Source organism: Setaria viridis, chromosome 2 (assembly GCF_005286985.2).
Source record: "Setaria viridis chromosome 2, Setaria_viridis_v4.0, whole genome shotgun sequence".
NCBI classification, from domain to species: Eukaryota; Viridiplantae; Streptophyta; class Magnoliopsida; order Poales; family Poaceae; genus Setaria; species Setaria viridis.
In genome coordinates this window covers 3,202,108-3,228,873 of record NC_048264.2, presented here as the reverse complement: position 1 = coordinate 3,228,873, position 26,766 = coordinate 3,202,108, and the positions used below count along the sequence as shown (strand labels likewise).

At 43.6% G+C, this 26,766-nt stretch overlaps 2 protein-coding genes across 2 annotated transcripts; one reads left to right on the top strand and one right to left on the bottom strand.

The window, feature by feature from the left end:
- Window positions 1-308: 308 nt before the first annotated feature.
- Window positions 309-7,182, bottom strand: LOC117842565 (protein ETHYLENE-INSENSITIVE 2). The gene is made up of 8 exons (XM_034723038.2): window positions 6,993-7,182; window positions 5,850-6,560; window positions 5,314-5,400; window positions 5,043-5,156; window positions 4,732-4,944; window positions 3,908-4,087; window positions 1,157-3,799; window positions 309-1,030 (listed from the first exon to the last, which is right to left on the bottom strand). Exons 2-8 carry the CDS (start codon window positions 6,108-6,110, stop codon window positions 713-715), a joined length of 3,816 nt encoding a protein of 1,271 aa, XP_034578929.1. The 5' UTR covers window positions 6,111-6,560; window positions 6,993-7,182; the 3' UTR covers window positions 309-712.
- Window positions 7,183-24,495: 17,313 nt separating this feature from the next.
- Window positions 24,496-26,506, top strand: LOC117843487 (uncharacterized). The gene is made up of 4 exons (XM_034724094.2): window positions 24,496-24,802; window positions 24,880-25,058; window positions 25,744-25,852; window positions 25,940-26,506. The coding sequence occupies exons 1-4, from the start codon at window positions 24,527-24,529 to the stop codon at window positions 26,258-26,260; spliced, it is 885 nt and encodes a 294-aa protein (XP_034579985.1). The 5' UTR covers window positions 24,496-24,526; the 3' UTR covers window positions 26,261-26,506.
- Window positions 26,507-26,766: the final 260 nt, after the last annotated feature.

Here is a 26,766-nt window from a genome sequence, read left to right as displayed (position 1 = left end):
CGCCATGGCATTTCTCGCCGCTCAAACTATCACTTTTCAGTTGAAGAATAAGCGAGCTGCGATGAAGAATGCTGATACTTGGTTCAACTTCACGAATCACAATAGTTCATAGCATGAACATAGCCCATAGTGTAACCTGCTTTTACAAATTCAGTTGAGCGCTGCAATCATAAAAAATTATACATAGGCAATGAAGGAAAAGAAATGAAAGTTGTAATGAAGAAAGATGAACACTGAACTTCGTGGGAAGTATTGTCACAGTGAATCGCACAATGGGCAAAAAAAAAGGAATAATTCTGAACAAAATGTAGGAGATTACAAAATGATTTCTTGATGGCTGCAAATTTGTGAGTGATTCAGTATTTGCAACCTCTCTGCAGGGGTGATAACATAGGGCACTAACATTTGAAGGCCCCAAAAAGGGTTAACCTGCAGAGAGTGGACTTTACAATGCTGCATCAGCAGACTACATTTCCTTTCCTTGTACAATTTGGGGTCCTTTTGTGCACATACGTAGTTACCCTTATACAACATCACATGCCAAAAAAAAAAGAGCACCAAAAAGAACTTGCTGGAAGGGATTGGTCATCAGGCGACCGGTCCCTGCAAACGTCGTGCAACGAAAAAATCCAGGACTCCGGGAGGCTGATGGCACGTCCCTGGAGAACAATGGTCAAACTCCCTAAAATTGTAATCGCTGTCGACCAATGCCTTACTGTCCCTTGCTGGCAAGCCTCCGCTTGTACCGCTTGAGCACAGAAGCCAGGTTCTCCTTCCCCTTGGGGAAGGCGACGTCTCCAGCTGCCGTGCCGCTCCTGCCCTTGCGGCCTGAGACAGCTGTCTCGACATCCTTGATCATCTCCAGGACCACTGCTGCAGTTGTGAAGGTGCCCCGGATAGGCATGGGAATGGGACCCATTGCTGATAGTCCACTGTGTGCCGGACCGTTGAGCACTCTGATGTCTTTCTGAAGGCAAGCACATATGGTCAGGGCACTCCGAGGCTTGGAGAAAGCAGGGTCTAGGATTCCCTGCATCAAATTAAGAGAAGAATCACAAAATGAATTATTGCTAGTATGAACTACATATTAAGCTCACACGTTATGCATCCAAATTGAGTATAAAGTTAAATTAGTTTGGGACTAAAACAAACTCACCTGAAGACGGTTAAGTACATAAGTATACTTGCCCCAAAGTTCAGGCCTGCTTTCCACTTGAGACATGTCCAGTACTCGGCGGATGCACCAGACACCAAAACTAACAACAAGGGAAGCACGCCAAACGCAGTCCTCTCCACAGTTGGGCAATGTGCGCATATACTGAATGTCCGCCTGATCAGAAGATGGTTGCTGAAGATCACCATGAAGCAGTTGATTCTCAGTTGTTCCTTGCAGCAATAGCCTCTCTGCTGCAGCAACTCGATCGATTAGATCTTCATCACGCCCACCACTTTGCTTAAACAGCCCCCCTGAACCCTCTAGCTTCAGGAGCTTCATAATGCAGAACCTAAGGGACTGAAGAAGCTTCATCTCAGACTCCTTATAAGAGAAATCATCCTTGGCCATGCCACCTGATCTGCCAGAAAGATTAAAGTCGCCTTTACTGAGCTCTGCACTTGACATGCCAAACAATTGCTCAAATGGTTGCTTAGCCCAAAGGGATCTAGCACTAGGGCTCATACTTGACTGTGCTGAGAAGATATCACTTTGCAGTTTAGGAGGTGAAAGTTCATCGAACGCTAGGGGAGCTGCAGGTCTGGCTATTGAGTTTGCATATTGAGATCTTTCTGATGCCATCCTGCTAAGGTACGACTGGGGTCCAATGGCACCACCCATCTTTGCTTCGTTCAACAGTGCAGTTCTGCTTGCAGCAATTATTGCAGAAATATCAGGTGAGCTGTGATACTTCTTTGAGTAAGCAGATGAGCCAGCACTTTCACTCCCATCAACAATGGAAGGATCATAATACGATCTTTCTGTCATCATTGAACCTATGCGGGATGTTGCTGCAATCTGGGAAGGAGTAGCACCCAGTGAAGCAAGAAGATTCTGGTTACGAGAATGCATCATGGAATCAACATAGGTTGGTGCAGCAGGCGCAGATGATTTTGGAAGCCGCTGAGGATCCAGTGGCATGCTAGAGTAAGGATTTCGGTTGGCATTCATCTGTTTCAAGTAAGAAGTAAGCTGATACCCATGAATTGTTGCAGGCTGGTAGAACTGATTGTTGTCCGAGTAAGATGGTGCACCAAAATTTGAGTTTAGTCTTGCACTTTGCTCGAGTAGGCTGTTGCTTGAGCTCTGCAGTTGTGTATTTGGAAGCTGCATACCCTGAGACCAGGTTGACGATCCCATGCTTGTGCCCCTCTGAAGCCCATATGTAAGTTCTAAGTTCGACATCTCATTCTTAGGGGACATCAGGTCCACTGAGCTTGGCATGAAAGCTGGCCCTCGCATTGTGTCTCTCACCATCGGACTCTTGGGGATTTCAATAGCTTGTTTATCCGTTCTTGCAGCTGAGCTAGGTGCTCTAAGGTCTAGCCCAAGTAAGATATCAAACTTTTTAGTGCTAGCTTCTTGAGTGAGCTTACCATGGTAATCAAAGAGATGCCCCCAGAACTCATCAAGAATGGCTGCTAGCTGCCTCCTTGCTGCACGACCCAAACCAGATAACCTCGACAGACTCCCGTTACCATTGCCTGCATCTGAACCTTTCCCCCTGAAGGTCAGTGATGGAGGGCCATCATCAGATACACAAGAAGGGGTGCTACCAACAACAGACTTCTCAGACTCCAACACATTTAAATCTTCCTTATACTTGTCCGCGAGAACATCTGTTTCTACTAAAACATCCCTTTCAGTCGTGCTTCTAGAGTCCACACTTTCTACTGTACTTTCCTCTATCACAGTAGAGGTAGAAAGTTTCTCCAAAGGCTCTGGCCAGTTGACTGCAACTACAGATTTTGACTCCTCAGGAGTAAATGATGGGGAGGGGCAGGTTTCAGGAATAGTGGATGCAAAAGCAGTAGACTGTTGAGAGTCATGATCAGATTCAACAGCAGTGTCAGAGGTATCAGCATATTCCATGGCTGATTGTGGATAGTTGTCCACCAGATCTCTAGGAGAAGGATCAACATCTGATCTCTGATCTTCTTCATATGAAACATTGTCCGCTTTAGCCTCTTCCCTTCCTTGAGTACACAAGAGCTCTCTCTGAGAATGTACAGACCATTCCTGCGATTCAGCTTCATTACTTCCAGATTTTAATGGTGTGACAGCCAGGTACAGCATAAAGGCAACAGATATACAGGCAACTAGAATGAAAACAGAATATGGGAGGACCACTGGGCTTCCAGTATATCCTTTCAGATTGTTCATCCAGCCACTGTCACCAAACAGCATTTCTGCCACAAATATGATATTTGAAAATAGCATAAGGAGAAATGCAAGAAAAGCCAGTATCTCCAGATGCAAAGACACTCTATGGGCACCCATTATTGATCTTGATGAAGCAACACGAAAAAGTGGGATGACTGATGATGGAAGGAGCATGGCCTGAATAATCTGGCATATAATTAATAATTGGTATATTCCTTCAGCACCTGCGACTTTTGCCCAGTACAGAGTAGGAACTATTGCAAAACCCTTCAGTATGAGATGATGCCCTGAAAGTGGAATGTTTACACCAAACAAATGCTGCGAAATCACTTGGCTACCAATAACAGATGTCAACGTGATGATGTGGCTGGAGAAGAGAAGAACCACTAAAAATATTGTTGGTGCCAGAGGGTTTACAAAAATCTGCAAAGTAACCAAAAGTTCAGTTCTATAACAGAGTAGGATTGCTTCTAAATGAGATTTTCAGCAAAACTTAGCACAGGTACACAAGTAGGAATTGTAGATTCTAACCTGGTTCATTAGCTCCACAACATCTTGAAAGGTGAGGAGAAGAGTATTAGTGGATTCAGCTGCTGCAGAGTTCATTAGAACATAATTCACCAGAAAGATCCCAGTAAAAATAAATAAGATCGAAAAAAGATGGTCATGAAATAAGGCGCCAAGACCAACTGCAGATGACCTTTTCTGACCCTGCAAATGCAATGTTTCTTGGTTAAGAGTACAAATAGAAACTGAAGACAATTGAGCGAATACCACAGGTGTGCAAACGGTTGCTACTTTCATTCAGTGCGCTTGTCAATATTATCCGCCAAGCATAATGTGAAAAGTTACAAATGCCACCATTTTGATGTAGGGTAATATGCTACCAAGCCGAAAATAAGACACAAAATTCTATTAGCTACCAAACTTGCTAAAAGTTGAGGAAAATGTGTGTAGATGAACAAAGTATGGATCCCATAGGGAACAACCATATGAAATTATGCAAACAATTGAAACATGATTTTTCACATCTAGTTCTATTTGGATGCAGTGTTACCCACGACTTGCTTGGGACTGAAAGGCTATGTTGTTGTTGTTGTTGTTGCAGTGTTACCCACGACTCATTGAAATTGGTAAAGTAAATAAATATAGTTTATGAGCTGTATCCAATATTAAACTGGAATGGGAATAAGTCTAATCATTGTAATATTGCTAACAGCCTGAATATTAATTGTTTCCAAACTCCTATAAACAACAAACCAGAACACATGCATGTCATTATATGGTTTTAACCACTTCTGACAAGCCCTTGTCTACTAAATTATAAGTCCAAGTGCACTAATCAAACAATTTACCTGGACAACTGATGAATGAATGTAAAAATTGTGTGCCATTACGTTTGCACCAAGAAGCGCCATCAGAGAGTAAGCACTTTCACCACTCAGCTTGGGAAACATTACATTCATTGTGAGAGGAATTTGTGGTTGGCTAACCAATAAGCCAAGCACATAACAAAGAAGTGCAAATCCTGCTATGCAGGCATTTACTGTCCCTGCCATCTTCTTTCCCTAGAGTAGATATAAAGGGTAAGTAGCCAGCAAACATAAAGTCACATCAGCATATCACAATTTTTGTGCAAGTATCCTTTTTGAAGTAGTAATTTTACCAGGTGGGATATAGCATATGGTAGCAGATTAGGTACAACCATCGCAAAGCATACCCCTGTGACGAGGTCATCATATTCAAAGAGGAGGTTGAATCCAAGTGCTATCCCAAATATCTGAAGAATCCAGATACAGAAATCAGAATATAGCATGTCCAAACTCGGAACTAAATATTTTTGTCAATGTAGAATGCATGTAACACTGCCTGAAAGGAAGGGAATTCACAGATTAAACATCTAAGAAAAGGGAGACTCCTCGGAAGCGTGTAAATACCATAGTCAGTTCTGATGTCAACAATGATAATCCAGCTTGAATACCCAAGAAGACACATGTTGGCTTGCTGTACTCTTGGTGGCATATCTTTGTTTCATGTGAAAGCATGAAAAGGTTAGCAAACTTCAAAGGAATATCATGAACAAGCTACAAAACTAGACAAAGCAAGGAAATTTACAAGGAAAGCTTGATATTGTTTTTCCAAAACGTTGTTCATTGTTAAAGTGAGCTACAGAAAGAACCCTAAGATTAAGTTCATTTTCCATCATTCCAAAAAATCTCCAACATCCAGAACTAAAATTGAATCATAAGAGAAAAAAGCATTCTTTCACATAGTAGTCCACTGATCCATTTTCTTTACCAACAATCTGCATTTACTAAATGGTCCCTAAGTTCTAATGTTCTCAGTTCCTTCAGGTCCAATTCAACATCAAACCACCATGAGCATTGTGATTTGTGAAATGGAAAAAATGTTGAGTGAACTATATCTCAAGAGAAGTCAGCAAAACCAAGGAACAACACAGGTAAACCAATACCTCTGCAAGATTCTTCCCTGTGACAGTGCCAATGCAAGCAGCAAGGTACTGGCATACAATGGCAGTGAAGTTGAAAATGAGAGCCAGCAGAACAAGGTCGAATCCGAACCGAGAACCAGCTTCCACTGCTGCCACCCACTTTCCGAGATCAATGTACCCCATAGATATCAGGAGTGCTGGTCCAAGGGCATGGAAAAGATTAGGCGCACCGCCTCTGGCATCCATAGATCGCATGCCCTGCTGAACTTCCGTGACATCCATGGCACGGCAAAAAAGAGAATGCCTTCCTGCGCAGGCAGATCAGTTGAAAACCGTACCAGTTAACAGAAAAGAAACTGTACGCAAACTCTGGGCTCTCAAACAATCCTGCTATTAATCATACAACATCTGATCAAAACCCCCAAAGCCTGACACCACTGATCCAATCATCTGCATAGGAACAATCCACAGCATTCAGGTGCCTCCAGTTCATGCAGCTTCATGGCAAGTGAACAGCCATGGTTCTTGACATGGATCGTAGCAGAGACTGATAGTAGTTCCCAGTCTCCTTCTCCGGAAAAGGCGGCGTGCACTCCTTCTGACCGCGCAGTTTATGCACCCCACGAAGGAGGTTTTCCCATGAAGAAAACAGTACAGAAAAAGATTGGATTTTTCCCAAGATAGTCAGTGGATCTTTATGCCCAAGGAAGCAGTTAAACCTAGCTTGTCCGCCTGCGATAGATCAAAACAACCCAATCAGCAACAAAAACCGATATCCTTCACACCAAAGAAAAAACAACTTTTATAGGACTAAAACCAAAGGGGAAAGGAGAAGGGGGGGATTATTGTTGCAGTTGCAGCAGCAACCAGAGCATAGAAAGGGCAAACCAAAAACAGTTTTTAGCCCAGCGCCAACCAAATCCATCAGCCCAACGGGATCTACCAGGAGCAAACCAAGGACCTGCTTCCTCTCGCGAATCGGCGGCGAGGACGAAGTAGCCCAACGGGATCCACTCAGAAATTCCCCAGCAATCGAAGGGACTTGCTAAAACTCGCGTCCGGCTCAACCCTTCGATTCCAACCCGACAAAACTTGCAAGAGGAGCTCGAAAAAACAGCAAAAATCGTGGGGGGACGCGGGAGGCGAGCAATGCGAGAATCATACCTCCTGCTGCTCCTGGTAAGCGGCTGAGCGCTCGGACTGATTAAGGAAAAAAATCGCAGCTTTTTTCCCGGGCCTGGGGCCTCCTTATCTGAGGAAGAAGAGAGGGGAACGAGCAGCTGCGGAGGCCTTCAGCTTTCAGCTTGCTCTCTCTCAGCTCTTTTTCTTCTGCGTTTTTTTTCTTTTTTTTTCCCTTCCGTCTTGGCTTCTTCATGATTTTTTATTTGTATTTTTGGGGAAGATTCTGCGCTTACTGTGCAGTGTCTCCTGCTGTCACGGGTGACAAGACTGGGTCTATGGACTAGCCCTTATTTGAACTGTGATGCTTCCTTTTTTTTTGGGTGTTTTCTCATTTGTTCATTTGAATTTGCCAGTTCAAATTTATAGAAATGTAAAAAGGAGGATAAAGGTGGAAGATACAGTAGAAGGTTTGGATTTTCTAAACACGGATGTTGATGAAACAGTTTGAAAAGTGCTGGAGAAACTATGAGAATAATTAAGTATAATAAAACCACAACATGATTGCATAGTGCTGGTTGCTTTCACTGTTTGGGATAACACGAAAGTGTCAAGGTGGCACCCTTTTGATTGTGTTGACAGTAATGCTTGCCACTTTTGGTCTTGGTTCGTGATCAAGATTGGTTTCTACCAGGCCCCGTGCTAAACTAGCTAATGCATGCCTAACCTTTTTGTAGCTTTGTAATATTTCACTACTTTTACGATTGGATTTTTTGACTTAGGACAACTGGACTCCCTCCATCCCAGTGTAAATACACATGTTTAATGATACATCAATTTACTACTCCCTCCGTCCCAAATTACTGTCCGTTTTGGTTTTGCTAGATACAAAACTTTTGATGTGGATCTAGATGTATGTATGTCTAGATACGTAGCAAAAGCTATGTATCTAGAAAAGCCAAGACGAATAATAATGTGGGACGGAGAGAGTATTTGGCATCTTACTTCATTTCATGTAGGTGGCTTTTCTTGGGTAAAAACTTTCATAATTATACACGGCTTATTTGGTCTCTCATTTTTTGCCAAAAAAAAAAGAGCGTGGCTTGTTTACTTGTTGAGAAAAGTTGAAGCAGCCCAATTGATACAAGTCAGCTCCTATCTCCAAGTTAATTATAGAGTTTGTAAATCAAAATAAAGTAGGTTATATATATTTTTAGTCTAAATTCAAATCAAAAGGGCTCATATAAATATCTCAATATATCCCCAGCTCCGGCTTCGAAGCTAGGAATACCCCTCTCGAAGAATTCTTGGAGCCGAAGCTGTGCTAAAAAGGTATCACGAAACTTATCTCTGCCATCGTAATCACTAACCATGCATGCTAAATGCTATGCTATTTTACTCTTTCCCATCTCACCTCATTTATCATAGGCAACTTTTCATCAGTAGAACTTTATTGTTTAATCGCGGCTAATTTGGTCTCACAATTTTTTTTTTGGCAAAAATGTGTGACTTGTCACTTGTTCAGGAAAAAAGTTGAATCAATAACCTTACCAATAAAAAATTTAAACGAAGGTCGTTGCTTTTAAGCAAATGGACTACCCAACATATATAGACAGAAATTAGCTTAAGATGGTTATGTCATCTAAAAAAGCATGTATATGAATTTTAATGATAAGAAGAAAAACGGCTTTGCTGAAGAAGACCGAGCATGGAGAAGGAGGAGCCCAACGCAAGCTACAGATCTGGAGCAGACGGGAGATGTCATGAAACCGAAGAGTGAAGACCATAAAATCTGAATAAATCTACATTCAATCATATAAAAGTCGAGTTGACTTAGGATAAAGTACAACGAGTTCCTTATTATAACCGTCATAAAGTCAATCATGACCGCCAAGCAAGGCAGTAGTATTTCCAAGCCCCAAATCCTCTCCCTCAGGTCAACGCAGGATGGAGGCGATGGGTGTATAGACCGGGTGCGTACACTTGTAGCAGTGTGCGAGCCGGGGGGCGGCGATCCACGCGGCCCGCGCGGGTGGGCTCGCGCGCACGTCCGATCGGCGCCCAATGGCCGGCCAGCGGGAGCTGCCCTCTGCACTGTGCACATGCCCTCCATCCATGCGTGGGGCCCTCGCCTCACTATTCTAGTCGCCACCTGTATCACTCCGCAGCTTTGTTTATCCCCTCCAACAAGATCTCACCATCTGTGATGCCTCCATTTTCTGCTGGTTTGTTTTAGTCACTGGGCATCGATGCCTGTACTGTAGGTTCATCGCTCCTCTTTTTCTTAGCTCTGGCATCGGCAGTTGTACTGTGCATCTGGAGCATCACTTGAGGCTAACACTGTGGAGGACCTAAGTTCTGTGTGTTGATTGCTTTAGTTTATTGAGCATGCATGGGACTGTGGGAGCATGGTGATTTTGCAACAAAAGCAGGGTGATAACTGGTGTGGTAGGGGAAGGTGCACAGTGCACCACAAAACCCACAAACTGGCCTTTTGGGGCATAGATCTGTTGGCCAAACATGTAAAGTGATGTGAAACTCATTTTCTCATGGGGGCTCTTCTCATCATGTAAAAGTGTTTCTGAAAATATGTCATCAATTGCCAAAACATCCCTAGTGACTAAATGTATTTTTAGGGATACTTGGATAGAGGGCGGGCCAGTAAAAAGGATGAGTTTTGTGTCGCCATCATGGGAGCGAATTAATTAGAACATGTTGTTCTTTTAAAAAAAATTATCTTGATAAAGAAAAATGTATTTCCCGTGGCAAATTAATGCGTTAGTTGATCCTTCCATATGATCTTTTTTTCTTACAATATACATGTAGTACTATGTGTGTAATAAATTTTGTTTTTAGCTTTTGAGCCGACATGCAATTTATTCGGTTGGATGCATATTTGTAGCCAAACAAAATGGTGAGGTGGCAAGGTAGGTCAGTTCTCGGATGACATAACTCGTTGATATATCGACAAGGACATGATGTTTTGGGGTAGCAGCCAGAGCCAGGTGAGGCCAACAAGTTTGGCCTTATATATACACAAAGTGTTAGCATCATGATATATACATGATGTTTATGTACACTAATTAAGTGTTAGTAAAAATAATAAGGCGAGGAAATGCGAAAGGGTCTCTAACCTATGAGTAGCTCGCACCCGCACGACTTCGGTAAAAAAAATAAGGAGAGGAAAATAATTTGGTTCAGATAATGGTACCAAATTTTGGCTAACAAATAAATAAAGTAAGCTCTTTTGCCCCGCCTACACTAAAGTCCATAACCGAAAATAGTGCATGTTCTTTAATTTTTATAGTTCTTTCACTGGTAGCTGTTGTAAAAGAAAATTGCCTCGCCATTCGGCTAAGAAATATGAAAGACTACGGAAAGTTGAGCGAATACATTATTGAGCCTTATTAATTAAGTCCTAGAAAAATGAAGATCTAAAGAATCTTTCATGATATCAGGCACCATGCAATTCAATCATTGGATCTAGTACCAATAGTGATCAGTATAATATTATGAAATTTTGTAGCAAACCTTACTGATCAACAACAACTATCACCAGCCCTTTATTATGTTTTTTTTTCTCTCTCACACACTCTTTTGAATATTCAAGACACACACATGTCCATGTCATCAAGTTAAATCGCAACAGACATAGCATATACCCCTCTTGCATATGTTAGATAATACTGTATGAAAAAGGAATGGACCCTGCCAACATTTGAGACCACACAAGGTTAATTAACAAAGCAAAATTAAAGGGATGGAGACAACTTGCCTTCCCATCTATCCTGCTACATATATCTCATGTAAACTATTGAACCATTTGCTAATCTTTTATCCTTGAATCCACTCATCCCTATACAAGCTAGAGTTGACTAGTTGGCTAGTGACATTGCTTATGTTAATCTCGACACCTCATGATAAAGAAAGGTTACACAAAAAGATATTGTTGCTTTTGTTTGTTCTTGCATCACACACAACATATATATATCATGTATATATGTAAGTCTCCTACCTAAGCAACGTCTACTACATGTATGTATACTGGGAGAGCTCTGGTTACTTATATAAGTTAGCAATAGTACGAGAAACTGTGCATGTGATGTGGATGCGTGGACGGTGCCGGACCTTATACTATTTAAACATTTGTTTTCTCCCCTTTCCTTCCGTCCTTAGCTTTGGAGAAACCCAATCTTTTACAACCTAGCTTGCATTGAGAGCAAAAGGAAGAAAAGCATGGGTATGAAATGTTTTCAAATAATATGCAACCAATTAAGTGGTTATATGATTGACTAATATAACTGCACTTCACATACTTATTCAAATCTTACTATGGCTCCAAGCCTCCAATTCATTCATTTGAGAACTGAGACTAACGTGGATTTTTTTATTGGTTATTAGTCACTAAGGGTAACCGAACTATTTTGCTTCCTATCGACCAATTTCCTCCGTAACGTACGGGACCTGAGCGAAGCTTGTGATGATGCATGCATGATGTGCATAATTTCCATCAGTAGTCAACAACTAATATGGTGTAAGAATGGTACATGAGAATTAAGTATATGGTGAAGTCAAGATCTGCGCCTCATTGCATTAGCAGATAAGAATGAATCTTTGAAAGAGTCGTCAGAAAAAAATATATAAATGCACTTGGAATTGATAGCAACACCGGTTTAAGATCTTTCATGACAAAAACGGAAAAAAAAACCTTGAACATCCTCTTCAGAGTGTTCAGAATGTAGTTAAATGGATATATAGCTAGGTCAGCATGCAATGCAAGTGTCCAGCCAGATTTTTCAACTGATCGATGCACCGAAGCAATCAAGTGGGCCGGAGGAAAAGAGGAAAAGAAACCTGAAGCCTCAAGTCATGGATAGGTTAATTTACTTTGGTTTGTGGATAGCAGAAAAGGACGGCTGTCACGAGAGAAAGGGAAATGAAGGCGAAAGAAAGCAACATGATGGCCCCGCGCGCTAGTAGTTCGGAGTGGGAAGGGAAAGATGGCACTGCACACAAGAGAAATACAACGTTATTATTAATTTTTCTCGTGAAATTAAATATCCGTACAAATATGTTAAATTTTACTTGAGTAGTCAAGAATTGGATAGAGTTTGTATTGTACTCCCTCCGTTCCAAATTATAAGTCATTCCAACTTTCTTTTGATCAAAATTATAAAGAGGATCACAAACATTTATGGCACCAAATAGATATACTATGAAAATATATTTAATAAAAAAACTAATGGTACTTATTTGGTATCATGAATGTTAATACTTTATTGTATAAACTTGGTTAAGCTTAAAATGTTTTGACTCTCAAGAAAGTTGGAATGACTTATAATTTGGAACGGAGGAAGTAGATCTCTATGTCCCATAATTAATTAACGGTTCCTTTGGTTGGGCTTCCCAACCTGTTTTTGCTTCTCAAAAAGTCAAAAGCCAACTAAAGGGGTGACAAACCCACATATGTTTTAGGCCAAAGCTACTTTTCCTTAGTACAAAACTCACATGAGCTTCCCCTTACTTTTACCTGCTGTGGAGGTGGGAATCTTCGAAAAAATTACCCACCCCTTCTATTCCCGCCCGCCGCCGCCAGCGAGCTCGACCCTCCGCTCTGACACCGCGGGCGCGAGCTTCTCTGGCCGTGGGTGCCTTCGACGCCGCGGGCATGAGCTCCTTCGGCCGCGGGCGCGAGCTCAGACGCCACGGGCGCCTCCAACACGAGCTCCTCCGGCCGCGGGTGCAAGCTCCGACGCCGTGGGCGCTCAGCCGCTGGGAAGGCCTCGTCGGCGGCCACCGGAGCCACATGTGGCTCCCCTCCTCCCTTCTCCTATCGATTTGTGTGTCAACAGGAAGAAGAAGATACTGACAAGTGGGGTTCACTCGTCAGTGAGAGAGGAAGGATTTCAGCGGGGTGGACTGTGAATAACATGTGGGTCCGCTCATAAGTGCTTCCAAAAAGCCACAGCTGTTTCACCAAACGGCTTTCAGCTTTCTCACAGCCCACAACCAACCATAGCTTTTCTATAGCCCACAGCTCACATCTACTATTGCAAAAGCCACGGTTCAACTAAACACACCTTAAGTACAAGGACACCACACAGTTGTAGTGGTCTCTGACCCCATGCTGGCTTAACCTCGTCGACAAATATCATGTACCATTGTTGTTTCTCATGTGCGGGTTTTTTTCAGGTACGGCATTTGTGATCTTTGCTTCCACGTCCATCAAGGGCGTGTTAAAAATTTGAGCACAATATATACATGCTTGGAATTGGAAGCATGAATGTGCTGCAACTTGAGAGTGGGCCGCACAACATACTTGCACAGATGCTAAGTTCATAATCTGAGTACATGATGCATATATCATACTCCTTTTGTTCCAAATTGTAGGTGGTTAGTTTTAGCTTTTTTAGGTCATAGATATTATTATGCATCTAGATATAGTGTATGTTTAGGTGCATAATAATAATAATAATAATAATAATAATAATAATAATAATAATAATAATAATAATAATAATAATATGTATGAATTTAGAAAAATCAAAACGACTTGCAATTTGAAATTGAGGAAGTATATGTAATGCATTTGCATTTCTGTGGGTGTTAATATAAACACAGATCGTACATGCGTGCTTGACTATACTCAGACTCATATGAAGTTACGAACGAAGTCGTTTTAGACATCATGGGTCTCCCGGATGGAAACTTTTTCATGCTAATAACGCTAAACGTGTGGCCAGCGTCAAGCAGCCACGAGTCCAAGTTGCAGGAACGTGACGTGACTTCGCGCCAATGCGATGCGATGCCTGTGTGTGTGTGGCTCTGCATCGATCTCAACAATAAGTAGCCGGTTTCTAGCTACTGTACACACAAAGGTATAGCGACTCAAACGTACATTATATTACACGGATAATGAGAATGTAATCTGTCACATCGATCGTGCTCGCGTCGCTGGCCCGGCCCGCGCGTCATGCTCAGGCACTTGTAGTAGGGCAGGACTCAGGAGCAGCAACGTCCCGTGGATTGTCAACCGTCCGTTTCTTGGAGGTTGACAGTGACTTATTATTTTTGTTGTGTGTTCATCATCTCGAGTGATATGGTCGCAGCAGCCGCCCGCGGCGCATGTTAGCACCCGTGAATCATGGGCCTTAATTGTTAACTTGAGTGTGCTAATATACTATTAAGATGAGAGAGCACGGGCCGGTTTGAGATCCGGGAAATCTAGGGACCTGCCGTGCGTTGCATGTTAATCCGGAAAATCGAGTACTCCCTCTGTACTCGCAAAGGAAGTCGTTTTGGACAAGATTTGGGTCAAACATTAGAAATATAAATTATGAATAACTTTTAAGTCGTTGAGTTTGGAAATGTGAAAGCCATTGAAAAATACTTTCATAAAACTATACATATATCACTTTTTGATAAATATTTTTATAAAAATAAAGAGTCAAAGTAATACTTTGGAGACCGTGTCGCTGTCCAAAATGACTTCCTTTATGAGTATGGAGGGAGTAATTGCTTTTGTATATTCATTGCTTGTCACATTAATTGCTCTCAATGAACATCTTGCACATTTTTTTTCCGAATCGCACGGTACAAACGCAGACGCTCACATACATGCACGCACATGTACACTCGCCCCTATGAACACACGCACTCAACCCTACCCCTTATGAGCACCTTCGAAAGGCTGAGCTGACAAATCCTCGAGATTTACAAAGTCACCACTGGCGCCTCGCTGTTGATAGGTATATCGCCTACCACTAAAAGAATAGTGCCGGTTAAATCCTAGAATAAATCCAGAAAAATACGAGCACCAGCGTGAGTCGAGGACTCGAACCCTGGTGGGCAGGATCCACCACAAGAAACCTTACCAGCTGAGCCACGCTCACATTAATTGTTTGTCATGTAGGAGGAGAGAGAGATAAAACTGGTCCTCAATCCGTTTTTATTTGTAAGCGCACACACAAGAAGATTCAAACTTTATAATGTTTGACTAATAATTTAACTATCAATTTTTTATTTCTTTATAATGTAATATGGTTGGATTCGTAATCAAATATACTTTACAATGATTATAAGTTTATAACCATAAACAATATAATGTAAGATAAGTGAACAGTCAAAATATAATTTGTAAGATCGTGCCCAGTCATACCATGCCTAAAACAGAGGGAGTAATATCATCTACTCCGATCCTAGGCATTAGAGGTCACATGATACTATACTGTCGCTAGTGGAAATCGTAGCTTCGGTGACGAATGACTTTCATCACTGTGAAAGCAAAATTCGTTATAAAGGAAGTTTTGTCACGAATTTATGACGAAATTCGGTTGCTCAAAAATGGAGTGTCAAGTTTGTACTACTATGCTGAAATGGTCAAAAACGTCACATAACTGATTTTATCAGTGACGAAAAAACTTTCATCGTAAAACCGTTTTCCGTTTTATGACGAGCCAAAAAACATCATAGAACTTCCAAATCCACTTGGCCATAGGCCTGTTAGCCCAACCCATACCCAAAATTAGTGTCGAAAATAAATCTCACAAATCATCATCCACGTGGCCATAGGCCAGCTAGCACAACCCAGGCCCAAAATTAGTGACGAAATAAACGTCACAAATCATCACCACATAGGATAGATATCCGTCACAGATTGAATCGCCACATCAACACTAGGTCAATCATGGTGACGTGACTGCCAACGTGGATGCTGACATGGCAACCTAGCTGCAGGCCCATTTATTTATGGGCTCAGCTCATGTTAGAAATTTTCATGTAGTCCATAAATTTAGAGGCCAATCCAATTCTATATATACATGTGGGCCAAGCCCATTTTAACAACCAAAATTAAATATTTATAAAAAAATTCTAAAATAAAAATAGGTAGCAAAATTACTTTTGAGCTATTGTTGGCGCTCGCTATTGACACACTTTTAGTGCTATTTAAGTGGTGTTTTCATACATATTCTTATACTAACCCGTCACTTGGCACATGAAATAATCTCGTCTTTGCATATGCATTGTATTTTGGAGGACATTCTATTTTTGCAGGAAATTGGACCTAAATATATATTTTTGGATAAAACCCCGAATGGGCAACGAACCTGTCAAAGACGAAGGCCAGCAGGCTCAGAAAGAGCCCAGGCTGATTGGCCTAGTGAAGCCCAAGCCGATCGGTCAAGGGTCTTCTGGCCTCCTCCGACACTCATTTTTGACAAGCACTCCTCCAAGATTACTTAAGAGCTAAGTTTATAAGGATATCGCAAGATGAGCTCAGGAACAAAGAAGGATCAAAAGAGGATCAAGCGAAGATTTAGAAACACATCAAGGATCAACCTCATCCCGAAGCTATCGACATGCCAACCCACATGCATGTGAAAATAAGTTTCCAGAATATTATAGGAGATTTGGCTATGAAGTTGGGCAAAGGGGATAAAAGGAAGGGTCAGGCCGATCGACTTGGACCCCAGGCCAGATAGCTTTCCTAACTCCGCTCCCCTTCCAATTTCTGCCGTGGGTCACAGGAATCTGACAGCTAACGAATTTTGTTGGTGCCTTTTATTCTAGAAAAATTCAAATTCTTTTGTTTCTTCTTGTAATAGTTCGGGTCCATATACAACCCTATAGCACGTGGACGCTTCTTCATGTACGGTCTACTGCGTGGTGCCACCTGGGTACCAGTCTAATGACTAGACATACATCGCTGAATTTGAACTACGTATTAATCTAATAACTGAACAGCGTGGAACAGTAGCATCAACGCAAACACTTGGAGGCATGCATGAGTGTTCACATGTGTACATATTATTAATGTGTTGTAAGTCCAAGGTATGTTTAATATTATTAATTTCAGTTTTTGTGTATTTTTTTAAATTTGTGTCTTGTCCCTATGCTGGCCCCAATCTTCTGGAAAAAAAAAACCTTCTAATTTAGATGACGGGTCCATTATCTGTTTATGGGAGTCCTTTTTTCGAGTGAGTGTCCTCATGTTTTCAGTCAAATTGGCTCTGCAGCGTAGTGAAAAAAATCGAGTGATTTTAATCTTCCCGTCACTCAAGTATTGGCTCAAAAAAAATTTTGACTAACAGCATCACATATTATTACTCGATTGTTAGGTAAGAATTCAATTTAGGAATTCCGTTGTTGGATACCCACAATTTGTTAGTATAAAAAATAAATTATTTGCTATGCTAAATATCGTAGCTATATTTATCTAAATATTTTAAAAAGTAGAAATATGTCAAAATAACTGGATCCTGCCGCTACATGTTGCTCACAGGTGCTATGACGAATCGTGGTCATCACAAATACGAGATGTCCATGGCGCACCGTTTTGTGACGATATGAGCTGTTGTTCTATGATGCTCGTTTTACTTTCGTCATAATTCCGAAGTGGCCGAGGGCTGCCGCCTACGATCTATGACGAACCTTAGATTTTCGTCATAGATGTGGTCTGTTCAATGATGAAATTTTAGAACGTCACGCCCAAAACATCATGGATGCTACGATTTCTACTAGTGTGTGGCTCAAGCAAAATCATATGGAGACACGCAGTGGCGGAGGATGGAATAGAATTAAGGTATGGCGAAATTGTATATCAATATGGTACGATTTAAATACAAAATAATATGTAAACATGTATAAAATGTAATGAACTAATGATACAAAAATTGCATAATTGTACATATATGTGTACCACTTTAGCTTTCAATCCTTGTTACTTGTTCACTTAATTCTTCACTACCCAATCATCGGCCCCTTGTGACGTGCGACCGTGCACCCTACGGGGCACATGGCCGCTGGTTTGTGCGATTGTGCCTGTGCCGCTGTGCACACTGCACAGAACGTTACGCGCTTGCGTCGCTGTGGATCCAACCAAGAGCTCCAGGGCAACCACCACACCCCCCCCCCCCCCCCCCCCCCCCCCCCATGTTCCAAGTCGGAGTTGTAGGTGATAGCGCCACGACGGCCGGTGCACAGCGAAGGAAAAATGAGAAGACCTAATACTTGCAGCGAAAAATAATTAAGGTACGGCGCGGCCACCGCCACACCCTGCCATCAATCCATGCATCATGCTCCTCCGCCACTGGAGCCACGGTTTGACCAATATATATGCACACCTTATTTTTGGTTGTCTTAAATACAATGACATGATATAATGGAAATTAGTAGTATCTTCAACTATATTTATTGCACTCAATCTGACGTGGCATTTTTGGTATAGCGCAGGGCGGATTCAGCGCGTGTGGTGCGGGTGGGGTGGGGGTGGGGGGGGGGGGGGGCTGGAGCCTCCTACCGAATTTTAACCACAGATGAAGAAGAAAAAGGAGGAGGAGGAAGAAGAGAAAGGGAGGAAAGAGGAAGATGAAGGAGAAGATCAGCTCCCCTCTCAGAACCTCGATAAGCCTCGGGTATAATGCTGTGATACTGCCTGTTGGGAGTAGTCGTCTGAGTTTGCCTCTTTGGTGGCATGTGTGTATCATTGTATGCATGCATATGCATGTATCCCGTGCATTATTTGTAGAGCATGGGCGTGGATGTGCATGCATCTGGTTGTAAAACCGGAGTACAAGTAACTCAAAAGTGTTGGATCATGCATGTTCGTTTAATTCGTTGCAAATCAGGTAGCAAAAAAAAAAAGGTAAGCTGGTAGCTGCATGCATTCGATCGCGTGGATTAAATATTATTGTTGCTCTAGCTAGTTTGGCTGGTTTAACCAGCTGGCCTGAAATGGAAAATGTCGTTATTACCGTTAGCTAGCAGCCAGCAGATGGCCTGAGATGATATCGCACGATGCATCCAAATGCAAGGGAAGTCAAGGCTTGTGTTTCAACGTCAGCTAGCATTCAGCACGCAAATAGAGAGAGTTACGGTTGAGAAAGGAACGTTGTGCAACGAGGACCACTAATCCACGAACGAAAGCCGGCGCCTGCTTTGAGTAACCGGCAATGCATGCTCAGGTCGGGTTCCTGCACCATCCAAATCGACCTGCAGTGTGAATTAAGTGAGGCAAAACCAAAAGAAAAGAAAAGAAAAGAAAAGAATATATGCACTAGACTAACAGAGAGGTCGCTAGCACCGTGATGTGAGCGAGCGAATATTCCAATAGGATCGAGCCCCTTAATTATATCATGCATAGGAAATTTTACTTAGTTCGAGAACCAAACATTGTCTTGGCTGGTAGTGGGATTCCTACGTACTCGCTGGGCTTGGACTCTACCGCTCATCTCTCCTAATCCCCATCCGTGGTCCTTGTCGTATGCTCCCTTCGTCCCAAAAATTACAATTCGTATGCTCCCTCTATCCCAAAAATTGCAATTCCTTCTAGTATTTCTAGATACATTACTTTTTGTTATGTATGTAAATATGATTATACTTAGAAAAGCTAAAACAAATAATAGTTTGAGATGGAGGGAGTAATTTTTTGAAAAAAATCAACAAATAACAAGAATAATTCTTTTGGGATTGACGAGGTTCATTCTGTCAATCTTCTAGCACGAAATTCAACTTGCTAGAGGAACAGAGACAGACGTACAGGCAGTATATAGCGGCGCCGGAGCGGCCGGGGAATCATGCACCGTGCCGCCGCGCCGGCCGGCCAGCAGATCGCGGCGGGATCCTTGGGATCCACGTGAACCGTAAGGGAAACGGCGATCCCATGCCAACCACCACGCAAACCAACCCATGCCTTGCCGTGCATGCATGCTCGTATCGCAGAGCAGCAGAGAAAAGAAAATTAAAGGTAATGTATGTTACATTATTTTTCTTGTCTAAAGAAAATAAAAATGTCTTCCGATTGATGATCATTAGACACAGTTCAATGAAAGGTGGGATAGACTAGAAAGCACAACCACCACTGCAACCAGCTCTAGGACCTATTTGTTTGAGTTGCGGCTTTTGCACTTTTCTTGAAAAAACCACAGCTCATGACTTTTTTTCCTGAAAAGTCAATACTATCTTTCAGAAGATGTGTTCAGTTTTTTAAGTTTTTTTTTCGAAACGAACCAGGAGAGCTGCCGATTATATTAAAAAGAAGAGGGTCCAGACTGGACAAATACAAAGCATCAAACAGTGCAAAGAGGAAAGAAAAAACTAATTACAGTCCTTTGTATGGAAAGTATTAACAGCAGGCGAGCAAAACGGGAAGTTGATTTGCCCCGACCGTAGTCCACATCGCAGCCTCGTCTTTAATCTTTTCGAAAATCATGTTATTGTCGATTCCTTCCGCTTGAAAATTCTCGAGTTTCTCTCGTTCCATACAGTCCATGAGACGAGCATGATCACGGAACACATGCCTTTCCTTGAGGAGAAATGCATTGTTGCCCTCGCCGACCACCACTGATGCAAAGTATCCACTTGTTCCCATAGCATCGGCTGGATCGCCATACAGGATATCCAATTCGCCACCATGTCCCACAGCCTACGTGTCACCCTACATTGAGTGAAGAGGTGCATTGCCGACTCTTGTGTATTACGGCATAATGGGTAGTTAAGTTGATTAGGCCACCCCTTTTGCGCAGTCTATCCGCCATCCATAACCTATTTTGGATCGCAAGCCAGGAGAAGATCTTACAGCTTATAGGAGCCCAAACTTTCCATTTCAATGCGTCGAAGTTGGTGTACGTAGAGCCAATGAACTGTGCGTTGTATGCGGATTTGGCTGAGTAAATTTCATCTGCGCTTAGTTTCCATTTGATGTCATCTACCACCCCTGGCCGAAGTTCCACTTGCTGTACAATTTTCCATAGAAGGACATACTCCCGGAAGTGTTGCGTGGCGAAGTCTCGGTGCCGAAGGTTGATGTCCTTAATCCAGTTCCTGTTATATAGTGCTTCCCGCATACATCTATTCTTTTTCCTGGAGATGGAATAAATATGTGGAGCTACATCTCTTGGTCGTTGTCCCTGTGCCCATCCACTATTCCAAAAAGAAGTTCTCGTTCCATTGCCTATATTGATAGTGGTACATGCGGCAAATAGCTTTTTATCCATATTATTACATGGAACTTCGGATCCCACCCAAAGTGTATGCTTCGCTTTCCACTCTTGCCATAACCATCTTAGCCTCAATCCTCATGCGAACTTTGTGAGGTTTAGGATCCCCACACCCCCGAGCCTAGTTGGTCTTGCGGATCACACCCAGTTAACTTTGCATTTTCCGCCTATGATTTCTGCAGCTCCGGTCCAGAAAAATTTCTTCCGTTTGTGGTCAATATCCTTCATCACTTCTTAGGGAGCGTCTAGTGATGAGAGGAGGTATATCGCTTGCAAGGTTAGCACTGATTTAGTGAGTGCTAGACGTGCCGCCATGGTCATATTCCTCGCGTTCCACGAGGTGAGCTTGCTAATCGCCTTATCGACAACATACTAGAAGTCTACTCTTTTCAACCGCGTCATCGTAAATGGCAGCCCTAAATATCTAATCAGGAATATTGCTCTTGTCACCGGGATATCTCCAATAACAGCCTCCAGGTTAAGATCTTTACAGCTTATAGGCACCACATTCAATTTTTCAAAGTTTGTTCTCAAACCCGACGTCTCTCCAAACCTGGTCAGCAAGTCAGCAAGCGCACTTATATCATCATTGGTCGGATTTAGAAATATGGCTGTGTCGTCGGCATACATGGAGGTTCGCAGATTTAGGCATTTCCCTCTGAGTCTGGTAAGGAAACCTCACTCTGTGTCAATTTCTAGGAGGGCACGAAGCAGCTCAATCGCTATGACGAACAAAAGTGGTGACAGTGGGTTGCCCTGCCGTAATCCTCGCTGGTGCTTGATGGAGTTGTTTGGGATCCCATTGAGGAGGACCCTTGACGACGATGTGTAAAACAGAGATGCCATCTAGTCGCGCCATGGGGGGGGGGACCTAGTCGCTCAAGTAGGGAGGGAAGATAATCCCATCGTACCGAGTCGAAAGCTTTTGCGATATCGAGTTTGAGGAAGAGTGTCGGTATTTTGAGGCGGTGAAATCGTCGCGCCATATTGCGGACTGTCAAGAAATTATCGTGGATGCTTCTTTTTTTGATGAAATCCGATTGTGATTGCGATATGATGGCTTTCATATAGGCCACTAGACGCATGGCAAGGATCTTGGTAATTATCTTAACGAAGGAGTGGATCAGGCTTATAGGCCTAAAATCAGACATTGCTTTAGCCTCTTCCTTTTTTGGTATGAGCACGATATTGGCCGTATTAATTAACGGAAGACTCATGCAGTGAAGATTGTGGAAGCCGTTTGCTGCCTCAATGAGATTGGCCGTTATTATGTCCCAGCATGTCTTAAAGAAGACACATGTGAACCCATCTAGGCTAGGCGCCTTGTCGGAAGGTAATTCATCGATTGCATGCTTGATCTCCGTTTCGGAGAAGGAATCGTCAAGACTGTGTAGGTCCAGCCTGGGTAAATTTAGGCACTCCCAGTTGATGTCTTGTATTCTGCCGCCAGGGTGGCCCATCATTTTCACAAAGTGACCTTGTATTAGTTTTGCTTTGTCGTCGTGGTTGAAAGCCCAGCGTGTGGCTTGCTTAATCTTCTGAATGTAGTTCTTTTTTCTTGAGCCATTTATTTTCCTATGAAAATATTTAGTATTAGCATCTCCCAGTTTGAGGTTCTTTATGCGCGAGGCTTGTTTCTTCCTTGCCCTTTCGACGATCGCAAGGCCTAGGATTCGCCGCTTTAGTTTTTGGCATAGTGTGATTTCCCCTATGGTGAGGGCTCTGTGCTCCTATGCCATGCCGAGTCTGAGGATTACGTCAGATGCCATGAGAAGTTGCATCTTGGCATTTGGGTAGAAGTTTTGGCTCCAGGCTTTCAGTTCGCCGGCGATGTGCATCAGTTTGTAAAAAAGGCGATGGAAATGCTTAGGATGATTGCAAGGTTTGTTCCATGCTTCGGCTACGATCTCCTTGAAGCGAGGAAGTTTCGTCCAGAAATCCTTGAATCGGAAAGCGCGTGGACGTCTCGGGTCGTTTTGATTAGACAGAAGTAGGGGGCAGTGATCTGAGTGAGACGTCGAGAGGGCATGTAAGACATGCGACGCAAAAAGATCATGACCTTCCATATTGCAGAATACGCGATCTAATTCAACAAGCGTCGCGTTTTTGCTACTCATTACTCCATGTGAATCTAGGATTTTAAGCTTAGAATGCATTTATACATGTGCATACGAGTGGCAGCGCGTGCACGGCACACAGCACGCTCTTCTAGGTCCAGCATACACGTGAGCACGAGACACACTTGCAAGCGCCACTAGCAACTTGTTGCATGATCGATCAGCTTCGGTGGCCGACCGAATCAGCGAGGATTTGCGATTTGCTTTGATTTGCACCATCTCGTCGCAGCGATCGAGTTGGCCGGCGTCGTGGGAATTAAAATTTAAAGATCGCTGGTGCAAGCTGCAACCAAGTGGTGGCAGGATATCCGTGCCTCCTGGACGGGCTCAAGGGGCTTGCTGCGTGCGACCCCCTCGGTCTCCGAGATAACTTTACAAAGTGAATCCTGCTAGCTGCTAGCGAGATGGATGCAGCATGCAAGTGCCCAATTACTCATTTTTTTTTATAAAAAAAATGCTTACTGCTGGACCAAGTACTACTCAGGGCAATGATACTGTTTACCTCCCCTTGAAAAATACACTACTCCTCTAATTTAAAATACATAATATTGTTAATTAACTAGTAGGATGTCAAAATATATGGGATCTCTGACCAACATGTAATTCCTATGAAATATACGGTATTTCAATCAAAGAAGGCTAAGTATTTTTCCAGAGTACGCTGCTGTAGGATACTCGAATACGCAGACTGGCCCCCCGTTCCCTTGGTCAAGCTCTCCGCCTTTTCAAGAGCCAAGACGTGTAGGACAACCTGTGGGCCAATCTGCAGGATGATGCCAGGACAGGACCAGGGGATGGAGATATTATTCATCGGTAGCTATCGTTATCGGCCGGCTGACTACAGCTGCAATAATCACCGTCGCAACTTAATTTCGGATGGATGGCTCTCCTTATGCCCCGGAGTGGTCCGGCCTGTTCGCTTCAGCTTATTCAGCCGGCTTATCAGCCACCAAACAGTGTTTTCCTCTCACAACAAATCAGCTGTTTCAACTTTTCAGCCGACTTATAAGCTGAAGCGAACAGGCCCGTCGTCGTCGTCAGTCGTCACGCACCGACGCACGCACACCACGGGTTCAAAAAGCAGAGGGACGAATCCTAGTAGTTTCCGATGACTACCGGAAAATCTGTTAAACAAGTGATCGACTGTCTATAAAAACTTTATAGTTGAGCAGGATATACTGTAAGAAATGCAGTGGTTACCAAATGCCAAGAGGTGAAATCGGCAAGCAACACGATTATTAAGGACTAGTCCCTCGCGAAAAACAATATATTTTTCGCGAAAAATAAATACGGCTAACCAGTTATGGGCCTAAATCTATATTTTTCTGAAGCACCCCACCAGCCCAGCCCAGCCCATCTGACGGTGATGACGCACGCACCCGTGCGTGCGCAAAAAGCCAAGCACGACCACACGAGCCCACAGGCCCACACCGCACCAGACCAGGAGGAGGGAGGGAGAGGCAGCATGGCGGCCGCCCGCGCCCAGGCGCTCCGCGCGCTGCTCGCCAGGTGCTCGACGAAATGCCCCCGCGGCGCCTCCTTCTCCAGCCTCCCCCGCGGCGCCGCCCCCTCTCCCTCCGCACCCGCCTCCCGCACCCACCACCTCTTCCCATCCCAGTCGCGCGCCCTGGCGAGCGAGGCCGCCCGGGGCGGGGTCCGCGGGCGCGAGGCGGGCTCGGAGGACGACGAGGAGTGGGCGGTGGAGTGGGAGGACAGCGAGGACGACGGGTACGAGCCCGAGGTGCGTACGTGCAGCCACGCGCGGTTGCAGCGGGTTGCGGAGCGCGGCTCTGACCGTGCGTCGACTTTGTTGCCCAGATCGGCGACGGCGGGGACGGCGGCGGCGTCGCGCTGCGGGACGTCAAGTGGGGGGAGCGCGCCCTCGCGGCGGCCCAGGAGGTCCTCGCCGGCCACTTCGGGGATGACGTCGCCATGTTCGCATTCAAGTTGTCGCCCAAGGGATACGTCTACGTGCGCCTCGACAAGCTCACCAACATGTCAGTGTTCAGTGAAGTTTTCCTATTAGCTGTTGTTCTACTGCAGGCGTTTCTTCATTTCTTGGTCTCGTTTACACTCATTGTATTGCTGTGCTTGCCCATGGACGGTTCAGAAGATTGCACAAATGGGTTCAGAGAGGCCCAATGCAGCTGGCTGAAACAAAATTCATATCCTTAGTTACAACTCACTGTTAGTTCTCCAAAAATTGAAGTTTGTGCATAGGCAATTTAGAGTTTCTGTGAGTGGGTTCACTGTGACCCATTGCATATTTGCAGTTGGCAAAGGCAAAAGTTATATCCTTTGTCTCAACTCACAGGTTGGGTTGTTCTCTGATAATTCATCAGTGCCCAATTTGATGCCTTCAGCTTTATTGTCCTCTCATACATCATGGCATTTAGTGTTGCTGTGGCAGATACCATAATCATGTTAGGTGTCAGCAGCTTGCTATTATAGCATGTTGTGCATACTTAAATCTGTCTGTTGTTGGCTGGTAGTGTGATTGCATCTGTGTTCATTTGTTACTGTGTGTCATGCGATTGCTGCATTATGTTACTCTTAAAGATTGCATTGAGTAGATGTGGATAGCCCTAGAATATTTTTTTCGTCTGTGGATGGCACCAGATTGTCTTTATCATCTATCCTTATCATGATATTCTTTTCCTTTTGTTATGGGAATGTTAACAGATATGGGTGCCCTGATATTGAGGAAATAGAGAGTTTCAATAGGCTCTACAAGCAGAAATTGGATGAGATAATTGAAAGAGGCGAAATACCCCTGGACCTGGCACTTGAGGCAAGCTACCTGATTGAATTTGTAACCCAATGAATGCACTTGCAGTTCACCCTTACAGAAAAGTACTAATTGCTTTGGACACTGCAGGTATCGTCACCAGGTGCAGAGAGGCTTCTGAAGGTGCCTGGGGATTTGGATCGCTTCAAGGACATGGCTATGAGGGTGCAATACCTTGCTGAAGGCGACAACGACCTTGTCTCAAAGCAGAACCTTCTGAAGGATGGCATCTTCTTGCTCGAGTTGGTTGACACTCAGGCTGAGCACTGCATCTGGAAGCTGGCAGATGTCAAGGAGAACAGAGCGGAAGCGGGGAAAGGAAGGCCATTGAACAGGAAGCAGAAAGACTGGAGGCTGCAAACTTCGTTCACGTCGGTGAAGAAGGTGACTCTGTACTTGGACTCCAACTAGTAATGCCTGTAGTTAGAAATGTTAAGACTTCCAAGAACTATCCTAGTCAGACTCGTGCTTACTCTTCAGAGTTAAGAAAGAGCAGCATTATCTATAGTCTAAGAGTTGCCCGCTGGCTGTGTCAGAATAGCGTGGCATATTTTTTGTAGAGGCAGGTTACCTTGTACTGGATCACAGTCTCATCTACTGAGATTAACTTGGGTTGATCCGAAGTCTGCATTGCTTGCAGCCCTGATGTTTTGTGCATACCGTTTCAGTTCTCATGCTTGATTATGTACAAGAATGGCAGATCATTTGCTATACATCACTTAGTCGCCATATTAGCATTCTTAGAAAAAAGCTTGGAGTCATGTTTTTCCAGTGTCTGAAGCATACAGATCATCCAGAATCAGAATGCTGGTTTCCTTTAGAAGGTTGTGTCATAGGAAATTGGATTGGGAATTCATGAAGCAGAGCAACATGAATGCAGATCACTTGGCAACAGGTAAACATTGCATCTTGTTGCT

Bases quoted from the DNA above. Each gene is read 5' to 3' on its own strand.
- LOC117842565 (XM_034723038.2), bottom strand. From the start codon at position 6,110: ATGGATGTCACGGAAGTTCAGCAGGGCATGCGATCTATGGATGCCAGA. The intron at 5,401-5,849 runs GTATTGGTTTAC...CATGAAACAAAG, and splicing joins CAGGGAAGAATCTTGCAGAG to ATATGCCACCAAGAGTACAG. The intron at 3,800-3,907 runs GTTAGAATCTAC...GTTACTTTGCAG, and splicing joins TTGTGGAGCTAATGAACCAG to ATTTTTGTAAACCCTCTGGC.
- LOC117843487 (XM_034724094.2), top strand. From the start codon at position 24,527: ATGGCGGCCGCCCGCGCCCAGGCGCTCCGCGCGCTGCTCGCCAGGTGC. The intron at 24,803-24,879 runs GTGCGTACGTGC...TTTGTTGCCCAG, and splicing joins ACGACGGGTACGAGCCCGAG to ATCGGCGACGGCGGGGACGG. The intron at 25,853-25,939 runs GCAAGCTACCTG...TGGACACTGCAG, and splicing joins CCCTGGACCTGGCACTTGAG to GTATCGTCACCAGGTGCAGA.